This window comes from Paramormyrops kingsleyae, chromosome 17 (assembly GCF_048594095.1).
Source record: "Paramormyrops kingsleyae isolate MSU_618 chromosome 17, PKINGS_0.4, whole genome shotgun sequence".
In the NCBI taxonomy this organism is placed as follows: domain Eukaryota; kingdom Metazoa; phylum Chordata; class Actinopteri; order Osteoglossiformes; family Mormyridae; genus Paramormyrops; species Paramormyrops kingsleyae.
Genome location: NC_132813.1, coordinates 8201077 through 8218288, shown reverse-complemented (window position 1 = coordinate 8218288; position 17212 = coordinate 8201077). Strand labels below are relative to the sequence as shown.

General features: G+C 41.7%; 1 protein-coding gene across 3 annotated transcripts in view; it reads right to left on the bottom strand.

The window, feature by feature from the left end:
• Positions 1-16981, bottom strand: part of sacs (sacsin molecular chaperone) — a 29809-nt gene extending 12828 nt beyond the window's left edge. Inside the window, exons 1-10 of one of the 3 annotated variants that reach the window (XM_023813766.2) lie at positions 16867-16981; positions 15988-16408; positions 13644-13794; positions 8330-8420; positions 7418-7503; positions 6954-7065; positions 6557-6703; positions 4921-6403; positions 4279-4370; positions 1646-1672 (exon numbers count right to left, since the gene is read on the bottom strand). In XM_023813766.2, coding sequence (XP_023669534.2) covers positions 1646-1672; positions 4279-4370; positions 4921-6403; positions 6557-6703; positions 6954-7065; positions 7418-7503; positions 8330-8420; positions 13644-13794; positions 15988-16010 — 2212 coding nt within the window. In that variant the 5' untranslated portion in view covers positions 16011-16408; positions 16867-16981. Of the gene's footprint in view, positions 1-9; positions 1673-4278; positions 4371-4920; positions 6404-6556; positions 6704-6953; positions 7066-7417; positions 7504-8329; positions 8421-13643; positions 13795-15987; positions 16478-16866 lie in introns of those variants that run through there. The other 2 variants (XM_072701347.1, XM_023813767.2) reach the window with 2 other exon arrangements.
• Between the last annotated feature and the right edge of the window lie 231 nt (positions 16982-17212).

Genomic DNA, 17212 nt, shown 5'->3' with positions numbered 1-17212 from the left:
GTGGATAAATAAGAAATGTTTTTATTAAAACTAGTTTAACAAAAATGTGTTGTAAGAGTATAATAAATTCAGATCTTGTCGTTGTTCTACATCAGTGAACTACAATTCATGCTGAATCAAGCCTCGCATTATACATTACAATTAGAATTACAAATAATGGTCCATAAGCATTTCATGCTTTGCACCCTTAAAAATGTATTACTTGAGAAATATATTAACTCACTAAAAGAAAGTGAAAACTGTTCCAAAAAAAATCGTACACAATTGCAATGAAATACTTTTTAAATTATATGTAATGCTTTTGCAAGCATTATAACCAAGTACTGATTTAAATAGAGCCTTCAAAAATACTATATAAGTGTTAATATTTAAACTCTTTTTAGTAAGGTAAATCATAAAAATCTGCTTTTCAAAATATACACATTTGTAAGTATGTGTAATTTTGGGGTATTTATTCTATGCTTAATTTACTAATTGTGCTAGATCACTGATGGTGATGATACCTTTAGACTTTACTATCTTTTCTACTTGCTGCGAGAGCCATTTGGACAAAACACTAACACCAAAACACACATTGCACACACATTACACACACATTACACACACATTACGACTTCATGCAATGCATGCATTAGACATCGGATTTAAAGGAGCAAACCACTCCTTTAACCTTGTCTTGTCATGTTTCATGTTATAGTAAAACAGTCACAATAAACCAATTCACACCAAAACCATGCAGTCTGGTCATCAACTGTTTATATATAGGCTGTATAGATAGCATTATAAATTATTACAATTATATATAATTTTAATTTAAGTTGGCTGACCCCTCTGTACATAAATTCAAAATAACTGCAGTTTATGTAAATATTGGTGGACAGTTCAGGTCCAGAAAGTAATCCAAGTCCAAGATTTTGTTTCAACCAACACACTGGGTACTCTGTGACTGTGATAATTAACTTGTTGGTTGAAATAAAATCTTGTTCTGGATTTTTACTTTCTGGACCTGAACTTTCCACCTCTGTAATTATTCTGTCAGAATTCGGTACACAAGTTCATTCATTTATTATATGACAGTGTCTGCCTGAAGGTATAGCAGATGTCCTGTCAAACAGTTTGCTGTAGTGAACTATCAGCTCTGGGGAAAAGAAGGTTAAAAAATGCTTCACTGGTAATCGCTTGTCCTTATGACAGAATAGTTTTACAAAGGTGAACAAGAGCAGTAAGACAGTAAGATTCCCAGATACATGTAAGGAAACGCGTTAAAGGTAATGTTTTAAAGGAAAACCAAATATATTCACACCATAAATCACCTCCTTAGAGTACATACAGTGCGCTATGAAATCACTACGGTGACAAAAAAGTGTGGGGAAAATGTAATTAAATTAAACTGGGAGCCATATAAAATGAGAACATAACCACATTTTATCTTGAACACAAGGCCACTAATAAAAATGTTAGGTATCATAAATTAGTTTTACTTTTAATAAATGATAATTTGGTATTCTTCTTTCCAAAATAAGAATGTTCAGGGCCTTTCCCATGTTCCCCAAAGCAGAGATTTCATAGTTTCGCTGTTGGGTTGTGCACTGATTTCAAAGTCAGTCAATTCCAAGCACAAAGCACTTGCTACCGTTAAACCTACCCGAATAGCCCCAGAACAACCGCTGCACTGCAATTTAATTTAAACAGAAGTCATGTAAAAAAAACGAGGTCACAATAAAACAAAGCGCATAGTTACATTTTTACCAAAGGGTAGGTGAGAGATACAGCAGGAAATAGGCTAGGCTTCCTTGCCAAAAAGAACCAAAAATATAGGTCATAATATACTATTCATCATTTTAATCCTGCCACTTTTGAAATGGGTACCATACTTACTGTATAATGTTTATAACCTCCTAAATTTAACTTAAGTTGTATACTAGAAGGCCCATGTGGAATGTTGACACATGAACGCGATCTGACAGCTAGAGAAGAAAACCCAAAGCAACTAACGGACATGTGGAGGTGACTAGTGCACCAAAATGGTGGATGCTAGGCACGCTGAAATTAGTAGAACAAGGTTGTTAATTCTCCAGAAAGTTCCGTTTGTATAACAGCTTGTGGTTGCATGGTTCCTGCACACTGCAATGTCCTTGAGATCGTGCTCCGTCTGACTAAGCGCTGGGTGGATGCCGTGTGCCCGTGCCCCCTCCCCCTCCCCGACACACTCAGTGACAGGAAGTGGGCAGCAGATGAGCCAATGGCCTGCATGCATGTTAAAATAGGTTCTGACTGTGACAGACTGCCCTGCTGGCTACAGAGAGAGGGCACCACATGCAATCTCAGGTATTCTGTAGGTGGAAAAAGGGTGGGGTGGGAACAAGTGGTGTGCTGCAGACGCGACTGAGATCTGAGCGACGCCACTGTGGATCCTGTAGCGTGAGCACCGCGACCTGAATTGTGCACAGCCGCCGTGACAACAGGAAGTGTACGTCACAGAATAACCCAGCGGCAAAAATCTGAAACAGACAATCGCTCTATGTGTACAGGAAAATGAAAAGAACACTCAGGTATTGAAATCCTGTGGTTTTTTTTTGGAATTCAATCAGTTAGTGATAGTTCAAAATTAAAGTCAGATTATATTGTGGAGCAGAATTCTAGATCCCGGATTCCAGAATAGGCGTTAAAAAAAAACAGTTCACAAAATACACAGGATACGAGCCAGTATGACAGATCCACTTGAAGATCTATTTTTTTTTTTTAACAAACAGAAGGAACGTCTCAGGAAAGTAGCAAACGTAGCATCTAACACAAAGAATCTTCCCACAGCAAATGATGATCGCTGGTGCCACAGTGGGTTAAGAGGAAGTGAAGAAATGGTCTTTGGATCAGTTGCAAACAAAAGAGATTAAAAAAATGTCCTGTCAAATAAGGGACATTCAAACGAACTATCAAGGTTTGATGGTCGGGTTCTGCTGGCAGAGGCTACACTGAGGCGCTGCTTCCAGGCTCACAGTTGTTTCAGACAGTAGGACACAAGAACAAGGTGAAGCGGGAGACACTGGCTATAACAAAACAAAAAAAAAAAACAGCCAGGAGGTAGAACCAAGTTTCTAATGCCAGAAATGACCATCAAATGGGAAACGTCAATTCATGTGAAGTGCACTGCTATGACAGTTAGGACTGCCAGGACTCCTAGAAGCCCTTAAAGACCCATAAAGCATGGAAGAAATCCTTCATCAATGAGAAGCACAGAAGAGCCAGACAGGAGTTTGTATGTAAAAATGTATATTTTACACAGGCAGAAATGAAACTGAACATTTTGCTGTGACTTCAATTTTTTTCCAGAGCTGAAAACCTACAGCCATTCCTTTGTAATAATAAATCTGACCTGACAATCAATGTTGGACTCAAAGCCCGACACAGAATCTGTTTTCCAGTTGTTTTGGGTTTTCACCATAGAAACTCCTGTCTGGATCGTTTTCTCTACACAAATGGCATTAGAGGGCAGAACACAGCACATGCTGTGGGGTAAAGGACAGGGCAGGACAGAAAACAGCTGTTCCCTTTGCCTCATGCTCAACCCTAGAGTCTCACCATGGTGAGTCAGGGCTTTTCTCTACCTCAGCTGAGCTCAGTACTAATTAACCATTTCGACCCGCATAAATGGGGAAGCTAGCTTGCAGGGCTAAGGCGTTTGGGCTAATAGAGCTTTGACAAAGGTTTCGCTCTTGCTGATGCTGTGAGCCAAGGCTAAGAATTACCAGAAGGTGATCAGGGCAAGCATGGAGCCATGTTTTTATGTTCTGTAGCAGGCATTCAAGCGTTCCAACAAATAGACCAATTTCTTCAGCGTTTTTCAGCTGAATCTCATCCTTCTGGCAAATTTACAGCTAGGTATGGGACAGAACATGTCCAGGATAGCCGCATGTGGAATGCGAAGCCCCGAAAAAAAGATACTCAAATAAACCTGCTCATAAACGCACACAGCAGTCATAAATTATCTATCAGCAGTGAGACTGGGTCTAACACCCAGTTCTAATGCACTTCCCTGCCCGTAGCCTGCTACTGTGTTCCTCAACAAAAAATATCATCTCTACCTCAGCACGTTACCCACAAACTGTACAACTGTTTTGCAAGCCTCTCTGTAAGAGAAAGAAAACCATCTTTAACAGATATGACCCCTAAAAAGTTGTATGTCAAGACTGAGAAAGCGGAGATAAAAACTAAGCCATAAAGTAAATCACAGCATGGCCTTTGGGAAATCCCTGTAACAGACAGAGAGTAGGGATTTACCTCTGCTTTTGGAAGCATCCTTTAGGCTCGTCAACACAGATGGTTTTATGCTTTCAAGTACAAACCGTCCCTCTAGTCCAGGGTACAGGGACCTGGAGGACAAACAAGATTCTCTTTTAGGAGAGGAGATTCAACAGCAAACTCACCAAGGAAATGTCTGAGGTGTCATGACGCATGAGCCATTTGCGAGGCAAATTTGTTTCATTTTTACTCTTAATCCTCACCAGCGTCTTTTTGAATATAGGAATTTGTCAGCTCATGTATCGGCGTTGCACCAGTTTTTACCTGCAAATCATTTGATTATACCTGGAGGCACAGTCTAAAGTGACACTTTTATATCTGTATAACCTATATAGAATGCTAAATATCATGCAGCTGGTATTGCAGTCAAGCCTAATTTCTGACCGAAACATTTTACAAAACATCCATAACTTTAATAAAATCTCTATTGCCATCTTTGTATTGATTTTACAAGGCCTTTTAGTTAAATGAAGTGAGAAACGTGCTGCAGAGTTGCAAATTCTTAGTGTCTCTGATAAATGTTTTTTTTTCACTGATTGATCAAAAATTTCACTTTAAGATACAATATGACGGATGAGAAAATGCCCGACAGGCATGGCTTTGGTCGCAAATGGGCTATACCTGGGAAAGTCCTCGCTTGTTATATACACTGCGTCCTTGTCATTCACCGATGAGGAAAAGGCGATAAACGTGTCATTCTGCAGAGGAAGCAGTTCCAGGCCAATAAGATCATTGTAACAGGCATCGCTGAGGACAAATTCCAGAAGGACGAGTTTCTCCTGGGAGGACCCCTTGTGCTTGGCCTTCCGCAGCACTTGGCGTACCAAAGCAGGGGTCACTTTTTTCACATCTCTGGGTGCAGTGATATACCCCGTTAACACGATGTCCATAGCTGCTGGAACTCTGGCCACCTGAACCCCTGAGCTCTGGAGGTAGCCAATGATAACCTCCGTGCTCTTCTCACCCTCATCCAGCTCAGAGAACACAACATCATCTACTGTCATCCAGACGTCACTCAGGGAGTAAATGACTGGCTGCTGAAGCAGGTCCTGGAAGAGAGGTTCAAGGATGGGCCTCCAGCGTGGCCGGATCTTACCGGGGTCTGGCCAGGCCCCGTAGGTTCCCCTGGTTGAAAGGGGGAACTCCTGATCTTCCTTAGCCTGAACACGCTTAATGGCTTCCATGATAAGCGTGAAGTAGGCTCTGGGGATGACGGTGACAATGAGGAGCTCATTCCACAGCGCCGCAGGGTCCCTCCACTGGTCCACCTCCCTCCACTTGATGCTCCGCCGGTTGTCGGTCAGGCCGAAAAATCCACTGATATGAACCGGCAATCCTGTCATGCTCTCCTCTCCAGGCGGCAGCGGGAGGAAACAAAAGGCCCTCCCCGAGAATCCTGACGTAGCCCCCTTATCCACGTCAATCAGGGTCAGCGGTAGGGCAATGCCAATAGTTGGAATAAACTTCAGGTCATCGGCTAGTGAGTCGAGCTCACAGCACATCCCACGACCCCCCACTCCATTGCAAACAAGCCAGGTGGTCCTCTGTGTCTCCTTTGTGGTTTCATCCTGTGTCTCGATGTTCACCTGGTAGGTGGCGCATGTCACCGTGTCACACGGTACGCCATTGCTGTAGCTGTCAATGCCCAGCGCAAGAGACTTGAGTGAGTTAGGCCGTTCCATCTTCAGGTCGGCATTCTCGCTGGCGGTCACCCGGAAGAGGACCCGTTCCGTGCCGTCTGACTCACGCACGTGCAGGGATACCTCCTGCACGCTTTTCAGGAAAAGCAGCACCGTGTCAGCATCCGCCTTGAAGGACTCAAAGAGTTCCAGAACCTTCTCCTTGTTGTAGATGTTGCTGCTGAGCTGGGAGGGCTTCACACGGAGTGGAAAGCGGAAGAGCGTCCCAGGGAAGCTCCCATCCTTGACAGTATTTTTCGAAGTCCCAAATAACCCAATGTAGGGTGCGAACTGGTCGGAAAGCTCTGTAATTTCTTTGAGGTCTGATTTTAAGTTCCAGCATTGTCCAGACTCGTGGGGTCCAAACAGGGTTTGATGTGGATCCAGCATGCCGATTTGATCGCCACTGAAAATACTAGGGACATCTAAAAAAAATACAAAAATAAAAATGGACACGGCTAAATTTCCAGAAAACTCTATTAAATTTTCATTGCATGTACAATTATAAACCCACATCATTTTCATATCTTATTTAGTGTGACACAACAATATCCCAATAAATACCCTTTACTCCTTACCTGTTATATGGTACACAGAATTGAATCCAATTCCAAATCTACCAACTTTAAGGGGATCATCTCTCTTTCTGCTCCTGGCAATCTCCTGAATGCCATTCCAGTCCTCAGTCGTGAAAACAGCATTATTGTATACATACAAAGCTGTCCCTGTCAGGAAATCAAGGCGCAAAGATCCGTAAATTACAGCCAGTCACCTCAAATCTAATTAAACTTTCAGTCATTTGAAAACCGATGCTCAGTGTTATAATCCAGTTAAAATCTTTACATTACATTATATTGGTCTATTTTCCTATGACTTGATCCTTATTCTAAATCTAAAACCAGATTAGCTCTTGTTAAGTATCAAGAAATCCATAGGTGGAACATATTTAACCCCCAGTTGTTGTATTCTACACACCTTGATGTTGTGCCATGGCTTCGGACCAAAGTGACTCACGCCCATATTCGGTCTCATCATACATAAACTTGACCTCTGTAGCTCCGGCATCTTCTGCATTCTGGATGAGTTCCTAAAAGTTCATCAGCGGACCATTATACCTTTGACCATTTCCCAGAATACCCTATTAGACTGTCTACAAGGTGATGCATGCAAGTGTATGCAAAATGCTAATATGCTAAAATGCTAATACGCCTTTGTTTACTTAGAAGCTAGCCAAAATATCGAAAACCCTGTGGAACTGACAAGTGGACCTTCTTGGGGCTGAAATGCAGCACAAAGCACTCTGGTGGTAATTGAAGATATGCCAACAAATTGAGCTTTGTGCTGCCGTTATGTTATCGATAAAAGGGCACCTAGCCTGAGTGCCTGTGCTTTTCCTCTTGCTCGTTATTGTCTAAAAGGAATCGCAGCGTGGGTCATACTTTTAGAATCTGTCCCCCTTCAGGATACCGCCGCAGGATATCTTTCAGAAACTCCACCAAGGGGGGTGTCGTTTGGCCAAATCTCCCTAGAAAACAAGAAACATGTCAAAACTAGCAGTGACATTGATAAAGACATCAATTGTCCAAGAATTTTCTATTTGGAATTTCTATCCAATTTTGATCTGGCCTCCAACCACTTCAGAGCTGTAGGCTGTGGTCTCGACAGGAAGCACAGGCTGCACATTAGCCGAGATGCCAGTTCAACACAGGCCATCCATTTAAAATTTCCTACTTCAATTTTCCATTTCATTACCTAAGCATACAAATCATTAATATCTCATGCCAGTTTTCCATTTAAGTGTCTAAGAAGATTGCGTCAAGACGTTGGCAAATGAAAGAAAAAAATACTAGTGGAAGTTCTCTATGAAAATTATACATCTGTTTACCTTGAACTCCCTTCATATATCCCAGATCCCAGGGCAGGGCATTAAACACACACTGATACACATGCACAGGATCAACATTTTATCTTTCCGCACGAAAGCTACCCGATTTAGAACCCATGCGGCCTATTTGAGACAAAAGCAAAAAAAAAAAAACAATTCAAAATGCAAAATAATGCCTGCATGACCATATCCTCATTAATACTCAAATCCAGATTATCCAAACAAATCATCACTATAAAAACTACAGTCAATATTTCGACTGATGAGGAACATTAATCAGGGCCTGTGTATGAACACTGTGCTCTGAATACTGTCTAAGGATGACTAATTAGCACATCAGAATTCTTTTGGGCATCATGTAGACTTGGAAAACTTTAAGCCTTCCTAGTATTAAAATAATACTTGTAATTACGCTAAAATACTGCAGTTACAAGGTACCTAATGACCTCCCCAGAGGATTTCTTACCTCCCCCTCGGAGACCCCTTCCTTGCAGGGTCATGAATATCTCATGGCTTCCAGCTGGCAGAAGGGCCTCCATCTGCTCCCCGTCACGCAGCTGGAGGGAAGACAAGAGAATGTGCCGCGAGGGAAAGTTAGCATTTATGCTAAATGAGAGGCTTCATTAATGCTGGATGGCCTAAGGGGAGAGGCAAAGAATCCAGAGTGGAAGACATTCATTATCAGGGACGATTTTGGATTTTCACTACAAGCCGAGCCTTGTTCTACATATGCAACCAAAGACTGAACTAAGTCTGAACAGCAATGTTAGGAAGACCTCTATCTACATTACAAGGCAAAATTTAGAGTTGTGGCTGTACCACCAGTGAGGCTAAAAGCTTCAGGCCTGACACTTTCAAATGAATGACAGTAATAGGCAGTCATTTCACTGCGCTATTCCGGATGGATAGTCAGCAGTCTGGCCCGGGCACCAAGAGGGGAGCGGTGCTGTGCGTCAAAGCCCCTCCTCTGCCCATGCATTCTGCTGGCACGGCAGACGCACCAGCCTGCAATAAGGCTGCACAGATACTGAGGTGACCTCCTCTGGCACGCTGACCTCAGGAAGGCTTCCGAGTCTGTACGATGTACGATGTACGATGTAACAACCCCAGTCTGACCCCTGCTACAATGTCTGGGATCCTGTTAATTATGCTTCCTTCCTGAACAGTGGTAAATATTTGAGAGCGGCAACAAAGTGCTTAGCAACAAAAGTTGCCTTTGGATCGTCCTTCATAGGCTTTTTAAAACCAATCTCTGGCGCTGCAAAATCAACAGGAAGTAAAAAAAAAAAAATGCGCAAATTAAACCAGTTAAGTACACTGGCATATTTCAAGCTCCTTCATCATTTGATGATTTCTATAATGATATCAATCAATCAATGACACAATTAATCAATCAATATGACACCAAGCAATAGATATTGTCCCCAATAAACACAGCACAGTGAGGTGTTACTATGCTGTTGGGTAATTCACTATTCTGCCCAATGCAGCATTGACCCAGCTATGCAGCTGAATGTTTTAGCTATTTATGGCCACACACCTTCCTCACAGAGGAATCGCTGGGGTCCGGACACCCCCTTTCTTAATCACGGCACTATAGTATGTCTCTCAGCTACTCCCGTTACATGCCGCCATCACTCAAGGTCACCATGGCACTCAAGTGATGCAGTAAACTTGCTTAGTATCCCAGCCTCAGTGTCTCACTTTACTCTCCAACTCACCACTAAACCTCTCCAGATAAAGCATTTTGCAGTTCGGGATCCCAGCAGTGAAATTCAAAGAAGCTCGGACATTTACTGCAAACATTAGTATTAATAATTCTGCTGAGGGTACATCAGACACAAGGTATATATACCTGCAGAAGTTCTCAGAAGTTCAATGAGTGACTTTAATGGATGGCAAACGCTGAAAATAGCTTAAAGGTTCAATGGCAACAACTATAATTATTCATTAGTTTTGGTGCAGTTATGTAACCAATAACAACCAGGGGCTTCTTATTTTTAGTTATTTTTCATATTTGCAGAATCAGATGACTCAAAATGCTCGAGGAGAAGCCGCTGAGGTTAAACTTATGTCTTTCTTCTGAGAGCAGAGACTCCCAAGCTAGTGAGGGTATTATCTCTTTAGATATTAGCTTCTTAATCAGCTTTTTAAACTCATTAGATATCAGCTTTTTCAATGTAATAAAACAGAGAAAGGTTTGCCTAAGATGTCAGTTTGTAACAAGCGTGACATGTCGGAAAAGTGACCCTCGTAGGCAGGACACATGTTCCATACTGAAGTCGCGATGCCTGTAATGTGATCGCTCTAAACCGGTCAAGGGCGCTCTGCAGGTGACAAGTTCTTCATAATGCTCAGTCACATTTAAAAGTACCGTCAGGGACAGCTTCATCAAACGGGCGGCATTCTCAGTGAGCAGCTGATCACGGTAGATTAGGGGCCTCAATTTGCGCTGGCTAATTTCTGACGGTGACATCATTTGGGCTGGTGAGAAATGGGCCAGCTGGTGACCTTAGAAAAAGGAGTTCAGGCCCCCAGACCAGCTTAGCCGCTTCCAGCCATTGCCGACTTCTTAAAACAATGTGAACACCAACCTTCAATCCAACAAAATAAAAGTCCGTCAAGACAGTGGAGCATCGCAAATAAAAACCAGGCTCATAATAGTCTTTTTAAAAAGGGATAATGAGGTTACTTCATCAAGAATGGGTCTTTTATTATGAAGCATTTCTGAAGATTACTCACATAACATTTGCCATGAGCTAACAGTACACAACCCTGTGTGACTCCTTGGATATCGTGTTCACACTTAAGAAGGGACTCCATTTTCAATGGACATATTTGGCTAATCACAGTTACTGGATTCCACTGGCTTGACAGAATAAATGTGTTTTATATAGTGTAAAAAGTAACTCACTAACAAAACTAAAAAAAATTTAATAAGCAAAACCATCACAGTTAATTTCAGGTACAAATTGATTAAGATTACTCTTGCAAAGTGCGTAATTAGATTATTAATCTTTAGCAACATTTAATTATGCCTTAGTGATTACTCAGATGGTTCAAACGTCTTCCAGTGGCTTTGAAGCACAAGCAGGGTACCAGAGATCACACAAAAGGATTTTGTCATGGAAATCACCCAACTAAGTTACATATTGATCAGCCTATCAGTCATTTTGCTGAAGAACACTCAAGGGAGCTATGAGTGCTAAAGAAATGTATAAACTGTTTCAGACGCCATATGTTCAAGCTTGCCAATCCCCCAGGATCCTGCTGTCACTCTACTATCACTCACTTTACTACAAGCCCATATTCTCCAGGTCCAAACGCACCTCTGCAAGCGGTATGTAGGCTTGTTGAATCCTGCTCTGAAAATCCGAGTTACCCCCCCGACTTGCTGAACCGACATAACACGGATAAGGGCAGACACAAAGAGGATTCATGAAAACGAGGCATAATTATCTCAGTTTACATAACCTCTGCTGAGGTTTGCATTAATTGCAGAGCATCTGCTACAAAAAAATCCTTTAACACCCGTGGAAAAAGATGTGCAGTTATGGCAATTTAAAAACTTTGTTTAAAAAATATCACTGGCATTATGGAGAAAGACGGACCAGTTATGAATAAGACCCACCCATTCATCCATCCATCCATCCATCCATCTAACTCATGTTTGTCCTGGGCAAGGTTTTGCTGGTCTGCAAACCTATTAAACCTATGATTAATGCTTTAGCCTAGGCAAGACACCAGTCCACTGCAGTGCACATCCATTCTATATAAAACATGGGAAAAGGAAATGTTATAGTATATTTTTTCTAAAGAAAAGAAAGCTTTTTACAGGACTGACCCTAATAAAGACAACAGTACAAGGGACATTTAGTACACTAGTACTGTACCATGATAAATTTAGCAATCATTCTTTTCTGTGATTAGCCTCTTTTATAAATAGGGCTATTCAGCTGAGAAGGCAACTGCAGCTCTAAAGGGATTTATGGCACCATAGTGAACAATAACTACCTACGTACTTCAGCTTCATCACAGAGCTCAAACACATTTAGCCTGAATCCAACGACAAATGGAAGCAGCAAAAAGAATCATGGCTCCAGGATCATTGGTCGAGGACGGCACTGGATCAAGGTCTAAATGCCAACCCTGCAGGGCAGGGCTAGAAGCGAGATGTCAGGTGCCATAATGTTAGGGGTGTGGTCAAAATTAAGTTCTTTATCCGCAGTCCTGTTGTGGGGGGGCATGGAGCCTATCCCAACGGCACAGGAGACAAGGACGGGGCACACCCTGGGCGGGACGCCAGTCCATCATCTACCCCCCACCTCGAGATGCGAAGCAACAATGCTACCCACTAAGCCACTATGCTACATAATGATGACGATAACATAACAATAATAATAATATCCTATTCGTTTTTTTTTCCTATAGTAGTAGTACATGAAATAAAATTCACAAAAAAAGTTATTCAAAGTCTTTCTTGATAAAAATAATGCATGTTGATATTCAGACTATTGTAGGCCTAGCAGCAGTGTTCTAACCATCTGCTTTCCAGAGTCGCGTATCCAATACCGGGTCACGGTGCGCCTGGATCCTGTCCCAGGCACTGCAGAGCACGAGGCTGGGGGCGCCTTGGATGGTGTCCATCGCAGATACCACACAGTAACACCATGGGAAATCTTTGAGACTAAAACTTGCATGTCCAGGCGTTTCTGAAAAACCGCGGTACCCTGGGCTAACCTGCATAATCATGGGGAATACCCGGGGGGGGGGCTCCCTATCGCACAGGCGTGAGGTCACAGGGATAACCACTGAGCCACCATCTGATCACCACTCATATAAGCTCCATCAGACCGTAACCATTCCCCTCCCCTGCCCTGCCGGGCTTCATTTTCCAGCTTTTTCTTTATGCTGAAGTCAAACCACCTAAATGTTTATATCTGTATCTCCATTTTAAACACCCGTGTCGACTCCAGCACCGAAATAAAGTTCACGTGCCTCCCTTCCATCCAACCACGTTTTGGGATGACATACCATTATAGTATAATTAAAAGCAAACAGATGTATATGAAAATACCTTTAATGATATGAAGGCATACAAGACGCAGATACGAGAAGCGTGCATGCATTTCAACCATCATTGACCACCAGCAGCTGCGATGACACAAACACCAGAGACGTCTCGACGGTGATGAGTCATCGCAGCCCTCTGCGTCCAGTAAACACAGCGAGGACCAAAACTCTGACATAGAGTGCTGACAGAGTGACCGTATCAGATCACGTTCTGCTACGTTTTGTCTGGTACAGTAGGTCAATTCATGCTCCAGTTCCTGTCATATAATCTATTTATGCAAGATAAATTAGGAAAAACATGAGACATGGTCTTTTTACAAAATCACTGTACTAAAAACAATGCAGTGAACACTGGATAATTTATCTAACACGCAATGAACCCCAAACAGAATTAATAGCTTTCCTGGACTGGAGAATCTTTGAATCACTGCGATGGCTTTTTGATGACACACAGATGACAGAAGATCAAATAGTACTAAAAGTACTAAAAGTACTCATTACACAGAAGAAGGACAAAAGAGATCAAAAAGTCTGCAAACTTTGCCATTCTGAATTTTTTGTGTATGTGGGGCAGGGCTTCAAAATCATTTAAAAATTAATTACTATTTCTTGTCAATCATTCGGCTCAGCATAATTAACAGCTTAGCCTAAAATGTCGCCGGGTTTCTGTTCTACGGTAATAAGCAAGCTAACTGAAGAGTCATTACCGCTTTCCCGTGATGGAAGAGCAGCTGCTCTGCAACGGGTACGTCTGCCTCCTCATAAATGAGCTGTTTGACGTCTCTGACAGTCGTACCGGGAGAAACCAGAAAGACTCTGTGTCCAATGTACTCGTGAAGGACAGTCACTCGTGGCAACCTGAAAAAACAAACAAAACAAGCTTAATTCAACCAATGCAGTCCCCAGTAATGCACTGAAGATCTTGTAGGGTTCATGGTGAATATACGGCGGAGCATGCAAGTCATTATTGTTTATCTTTCAGTATGTTTAAATTTATTCTTCAGGCTGTTCTTTCAGAGAACCCTTTAATGGGAAATAACACAGGTCATGGACTGAATTGTCTCTAACTCAAGTCATGATGTATTTAAAAATGATGACACTAAAGAGAGAATTTCACTTTGAACTGGGAGACAGACCTTTCCACCAATGTCAGAATATCTGTCTTCTGTTTAAAACAAACACACTTAAAGGTCTGACAAACAGCCGGACAAACATTGTGTTCCACTTTGAAGACTGAGCCACATATCTGTAGGAAACCAGGTTGTAAGATTTTGAATGGTATCTATATTCTGAGAATCAGTTGTAAATCACACAATATTCTGCCCAAATACACTTGGAAAATCTTAACTTACTTTTTCTAGTTTTAAGAGAAATTTCTCCTTTTTGTTTTTCTGCCAATTAAATTTAAACATGAGATGGGTTTTTTCTTATTGCTAAAAATATCTGTAAACATTTATTACTTTAGTTGACACACAGTAGCACTTCTTAAACAGATATTTATTGGGTTAAATACCAGAATTGCCCCACACCTTTGTCCAGTAGGGGAGTTCGGCCCATCGAAGCCTAAAGCCTCAAATTTGCTCTCCCTCAACTCATAACTACTAATGACGCAATTAATGATATACTTGCAAACCTAACATTCCTGGGGTAACCCTATGGCTAATGGAAAGGTAACCCAAAGGCCTGAAGTTAACATGCAGGGTTGCCAGTTCTCATGAAGCTGCCGTGACACTTTCTGACTCTCACGCTCACCAAGAAATCTTACAGCAAATCTATATTATTCCATTATAAACCTAGATTTAGCTACATCAAAAGCGTCGGAGTAGTTTGCAAACCCCACAGACTATATACAATGTAATAAAACCATTACATACATGTAAATGCGTGTGCAGACTTGCCCCAAATTGAAAATTTCATGCCAGCCAGCTGACCGAAGTTGGCAACCCTGAGTATGTCCATCTATAGGGTCCCCATCCTTGGTTCTACAGGACAATTTCTCCTTAAGACAGGGTTCCACACGCAGATAGCAGGAGTTCAACAACAATTAAATTTTTCATGGATAACTAATACAAATTTCTAGTCACTAGCAGGACTGGTCTGCTAAGGAGAACAATGGGTTTACATCAGGGATGTTAAGGATAGCAGCCATTGATCGCAGGGAAACATGAGAACTAAAGGCAGGTCAATTCTGATTGATTAGTGTCCCAGTTAGTGTTACATCAGTCTGTCACAAGACTGTGCACTGGGGTAACTTCTTCCTACTTTCAAAATCGAGCAATTTGCAGATTAATGCATAGTCCTTGAGTGCCTTAATCCACTAATTCCAGGGCTCATCAACTGAGTGGAATTTTAATTATCAGGGACCTCCCTTCAGCAAGAGCAACGCACAACCACACACATCGTGCCCATCATGTGATGTAAATCTCATCAAATCTGTTCTATCGTTATTTTACTTTTACAATTGCAGTACGGCGCTTAATGGGCTATAATCTGCAAACGCCGGTCATAAACGACATGACAGTATTAAACATTCATCGGCAATGTATTCTCTGTTCAATGACACCAGCTGCAACGTCCGGATACTATTTGTCTTGAGGATGGGTGGGGCGATCAAAAGGATGTCAGGTATCATTTGAAAAATATACATACTGTATATATGCAACACATTGATGGGAGAAAGGTATTCATATAGCCGGGCTATCGCCGATCTGCTGATTGTGAATCTCAAAAGATATTGAATGTACATATACTGTAGACGTCACTTACAATAAACTGAAAAATTACGCTTGTTTACACCGCTAAAGATGCTTACTTGAAGGAGCCACATAAAAAATACTGCAGAAGAGCACGGCGCAGTACCAGCAATAAAACAACACTGCAGCAGGTCTTCCACGCGTATTTTGCACCACTTACATCGCAGTTCAGCATGACAGAATCTAGGCATGACCGTTCAAAAGGAAAGTTTTCATCACACTGACATTTCATGCATCCCCTATCATCCGCCACTCTTTACTCTTGCTACTCATAATTTTACTCCCAGCTTTAACTCACCTTGGTTTCTGATCGCCTGCCATGATCCTCGATCTTTCTCCCCGCTATGCAATCCGGGTTTACATTCATTCGGCTTCTTTCTTCTGCATAGACCGTATCATTCAACTCCACCCGTAAATATATATATATATATATGTATCAGTCTATTACACCCTGCGGACCGTTAGTTTCTACAGGACACTTTTCGCTGTTTATCCTGTGGCTGAATATCATCCCATGTTGGTGTCCGTCTAACGGCTCTTGTTTAACCTCATTATTTCTCTTATGTCTGCCCCAAACTGAATCACTGCAGTCATGGATCTCGCCACCCTATCCACCTTGTTCAGTTACTCAGGTCTTCCGTAGGTCCCAGATATTTTCTTCATTGTCTCCTTTATAAGAATACCGCTTTTTCCAAATGCGAGGCAGGTTCCCCGCAGCCCTGTAACACAGCGAATAGAAAAGTGGTGAGAGGCACACAGGATCACTTCCTACATGGTAAATCCCTCAAAGAGGCTGTTACTAATAATGTACCAGCACATGTGATAGCTGCGGCTATTTCTCCTGCTGCGTTGAATTCTGGTAGATGTAGTCGTCATAGGACAGTAAAACACGGATATCACCAGAGGCGGATGAGAGAGCAGTAATAAGTCATATTTTAAAACACCGTTCAAAAATAAGTGCATCTTGTTTAGTCGTTAGCCATGCATTTATTTGCCAAAAACCACATATTTAAAACATATTCATTCAATAAGAATGGATTCGACCTCAATTATAAATAAACCTTAAACTGCTGTGCACTTTAATAATAGACTACGTGTTCCATTTTCGGTATTCATTCCATTTTTTTTTCATCTTAACCAAAAGTACACATATTTCTCTTTGCCCATTTTAACTTACTCGTGTGCAACACTGATCCACTGCAATAAGAACAGGCCTGCTATTCTTTTTTTATTGTATTTTATAGTAGCACGAGATAAACAGGAAAACGTCTTCAGTTATTTCGGTAAATAACCCCTGTGCTTAAGTTTACTGTGAGTACACGCTTATGGTTTTATTTTTTCACTCTTTTATACAATATAAACGCAGCCACCTTTGGTGCAATGTAATAGCTATATACCACCGCCAGAGTAATGCAATGCAAGACGATGACGTCATCCACCGTCGCAAAATGACTCTGCAATGTTCGCTTCATTTCTTTATTTGTGACTAGAAGATAGGTAGGCAAGTGGTGAAAATGCGCCGT